The sequence below is a fragment of the Micropterus dolomieu genome, linkage group LG11, assembly GCF_021292245.1.
Source record: "Micropterus dolomieu isolate WLL.071019.BEF.003 ecotype Adirondacks linkage group LG11, ASM2129224v1, whole genome shotgun sequence".
NCBI classification, from domain to species: domain Eukaryota; kingdom Metazoa; phylum Chordata; class Actinopteri; order Centrarchiformes; family Centrarchidae; genus Micropterus; species Micropterus dolomieu.
This window is the reverse complement of record NC_060160.1, coordinates 29,104,829-29,108,602: the sequence shown is the minus strand read 5'-3', so window position 1 is coordinate 29,108,602 and position 3,774 is coordinate 29,104,829. Positions and strand designations below refer to the sequence as shown.

At 39.7% G+C, this 3,774-nt stretch overlaps 1 protein-coding gene across 5 annotated transcripts in view; it reads left to right on the top strand.

The window, feature by feature from the left end:
• The window catches only part of LOC123979503 (interaptin-like), a 37,683-nt gene that overhangs the window by 28,433 nt on the left and 5,476 nt on the right, over window positions 1-3,774 (top strand). For all 5 annotated transcript variants that reach the window (XM_046063445.1, XM_046063444.1, XM_046063443.1 and 2 more), the window contains one exon: window positions 1,902-2,031. In XM_046063445.1, coding sequence (XP_045919401.1) covers window positions 1,902-2,025 — 124 coding nt within the window. In that variant the 3' untranslated portion in view covers window positions 2,026-2,031. The remainder of the gene's footprint in view (window positions 1-1,901; window positions 2,032-3,774) is intronic.

Here is a 3,774-nt window from a genome sequence, read left to right as displayed (position 1 = left end):
TAAACCCAATTGAGCATCTCTGGAGAGACCTGAAAATGGCTGTCCACCAACGTTTACCATCCAACCTGACAGAACTGGAGAGGATCTGCAAGGAGGAATGGCAGAGGATACCCAAATCCAGATGTGAAAAACTTGTTGCATCTTTCCCAAAACGTCTCATGGCTGTATTAGATCAAAAGGGTGCTTCTACTAAATACTGAGCAAAGGGTCTGAATACTTATGACCATGTGATATTTCAGTTTTTCTTTTTTAATAAATTAGCAAAAATTTCTACATTTCTGTTTTTTTCTGTCAAGATGGGGTGCTGAGTGTACATTACTGAGAAATAAAATGAACTTTTTTGATTTTTGGAAAATGGCTGCAATGAAACAAAGAGTGAAAAATTTAAAGGGGTCTGAATACTTTCCGTACCCACTGTATATGATAATGCTCCATGTCACAAAGCTCAGATCATCTGAAACTGGTTACATGAACATGACAATGAGTCACATCACTTTTACTGCAACGGCCTCCACAGTCACCAGAACTTTGTCCAACAGAGCACCTTTGGGATGTGGTGGAACGGGAGATTCGCATCATGGATGTGCAGCAACTGTGTGATGCTATCACATCAATATGGACCAAAGTCTCTGAGGAATGTTTCCAACACCTTGTTGAAAGTATGCCACGAAGAATTAAGGCAGTTCTGAAGGCAAAAGGGGGTCCAACCCGGTACTAGTAATGTATACCTAATAAAGTGGCCAGTGAGTGTGTATTCCCCACAGTAACTGTGTTTGCATTGTGAGTGATGGGGAAGGTTCACCTTGTTTCATTACTAAATATGAATTGTGTGGTCGTTTTCATTGTTTCATTCTCTGTGACTGTTGTTGATTGTTTGCTAGATGTGTGTTACTGAAGACAACATAACTGACCAGTTTTTCATCTTACTTTATTTGGTCTTCACTCTCAACAGTCCTCTGTATGTGCACAGGACAGGTACATAAGGAGGATGTGTTACTCATCTTAATTACATTATATTTTAGGCTTTAAGAATACCCAAACTCTACACATCGAGCAACTAACATGTGCGTGGATGTGAATCGTGGATTTATTTGCTCAAGTGCCAAAACCAACGTCCTTAAGTGCTAGCAGAGTTTTTTTCTTTCTCAGAACAGTTCATTGTAGTCAGTCCCTGTTTTCTGACCTGCTCTCTGATTTGTTAGAGATGTAATCACAGTCCAATTCATCCATGCAGTCAAATGGTTTTCCTGACAAGAAGTATGGAAGAATCGTTCATTAGCTAACCTTACTAGCATTGTGACTGGTTGATTCACAACCAACAAAATACTGCTTTCATATATAAACACATTTATTATGAAATACATGCTGAATGTTTTATTTTAGTATCAACAGTATCTGTACAAATTATCTCTACCTTACCGAAGTGAAGGAAAGAAAGCAATTTGGCTTCTACTGTGACAGAATGCTGTCACCAAGTAGTAGACTAGTGGTTTTGGAAATTGACAGCTCAACTAGTCTAGTCTACTAGTCTAGCATTGATGATTACTTGAAGGCAAGCATCTGGTAAATATGTGAAGCGCACATTTTATTCAAACGAATTAAACAAACTTCTCAGGTTGATGGGGACTAACCCAATCAATCAAACAACAAGTGATCAGCTTGCAATGGATTGTGGGACACTGAGGGCTGCAAAGGCTGGTTGTGTCCTCCAAATGTGGACAGCAGAGGGTACTTCTGGGTGTTCTAGAATAACAATAAAAAATGTTTTTTCTGTTGTCCTCTATAACTAATGGCTCATGATTTTTTGTGTCTCTGCTGACCTTATCTTGACCTGTGTGTGTGTGTGTGTGTGTGTGTGTGTGTGTGTGTGTGTGTGTGTGTGTGTGTGTGTGTGTGTGTAGGTGGAGTGAGAGCTGGGAGCTACATCTGTTGCTGCTGCTGTGGCTGCTTCTCTACTGTTTCTGGCTGCTGCCACAGATGGACCTGAAGTCACTACCCAGCCTGCTGCTGAACCTCAACCACTGAATACACGTACGCACACATATACACACAAAGTTATGGGAAAAAGACAATTTTGTCAAATATATCACTAAAACAAATATATACACACAGACAGCTCAACTGCCAATCTTCTATCCATTTATGTACTTCCAAGTGAAGGCATTTAAAAGTACTAGATTTTTTTTAGGTTTTTGCTTTTTAGCTTTCAATGTGGCTTGAAATAATCTGTATGACAATGTATTAAGGCCATTGCTGGGGAAGGTCTTCAGTTTTGAGGAAAACATTGCAGTAGTTTGAGAAAAGGTCATAATGCTATAAAAACAGCTAGATAGTAGAAAAAGTCTTAGTATAAGCAGAATTTCACAATTGTAACATTTTAGAAAAATCATAATGTTGAGAAAAATAAGGTAGTAATTCTAAGAAACTTTACAAGGGAAAGGTCATAATATGTGATGGCGCAATTGATAAGATACTTGCCTTTGGTGTGAGTGACCCGGGTTCAATCCCCCACTGTGACCCATCCACCCTCGTTGCTCCAGAGGAGTGCGACCTCTGATATGTGTAGCAATTGCAAGTCGCTTTGGATAAAAGCGTCAGCCAACTGAATAAATGTAAATTTACATGGACAGATCATAATATTTTGAGAGTTAAGTTGATTTACAACTCCAGGGGAACAGTCATTGAAAGGAAAAACTCATAATATTACAAATGAGTTGTAATTTTATGAGGAAAAGCCATAATATTCTGAGAATTTTGTTATAAAAATGTATTGGTAAAAATATTAAAGAGGTCATATTGTGCTTTTTGGCTGTTCCCCTCTCCTTTATTGTGTTATTTATCTTTATTGTGCATGTAATAGATTTGTAAAGTGAAAAGGCCCAAAGTCCAGCCCAAAGGGAGCTCCCATCTAGTGAAACACTGCTCTGAACTGCCTGAAAACAGCTCGATTGTTGTGCAGCCTTTACTTCCTTGAACATGTTGCGTCACTGTAACGCGCATCATAATCCTCGCCTAGCGGCTAGTGTGCTTGTGTGGCACTCAAATACACCGGTGGAAAAACACAGAGTTGCAGCACACAGTGACAAGATTCCTGCCTGCTGCCTCCCCTCACCCTCCCTACCGACTGTTAGACAGTCAATGGACATAAAGTTGTTACTAGCCGTGTTTCCATCAACGTCTGTAATGTTCATTTTGAAGTATCACATTAGAAAAGGTTGATGGAAACGGCAAAATTTGAAAAAATATCCATAATTTCGTAAAAAAGTTTTTACGCTCGCTTCAGGTGTTTTTTGTTGAAAAGGAGTAAATGCGTTAAATGGGAGATGGAAACACTTTTTCCCTAATAAGTTCTGTCGTAGCGAACTTGTAACTCACGTCTGATCAGCTGTTTCTGCTGTCGGCGTCTTGCCCGGTTGTGCAGAGTTCTGCACGCCTGCCGAGAATTTCCTGCACCTCGCGGCTCGTTTGTGCTGAGAAATGGATGCAAATCTGGGCAGGTAGCCTTCATCAGCTGTTCTGCCGAATTATGCATTCACCTCTTAAAGGTCCTTTTCAGATCCTTTGCTCTGCACACTGATCAAACAGTGTTTTCACCGCATGTTTTTTCTGAATCTCAGTGAATGCTGCTTCTACTGAGTGTAATAAAATATTAACAACTCTAAACATTCATACATTTATCACCATAAAGGATATTATAGCGTTTAAAAGCATTATTTTGAGGTCCATGCAAAACTCGGCACAACGCCAGATCTTCCTATAACGTGCAGAGACATG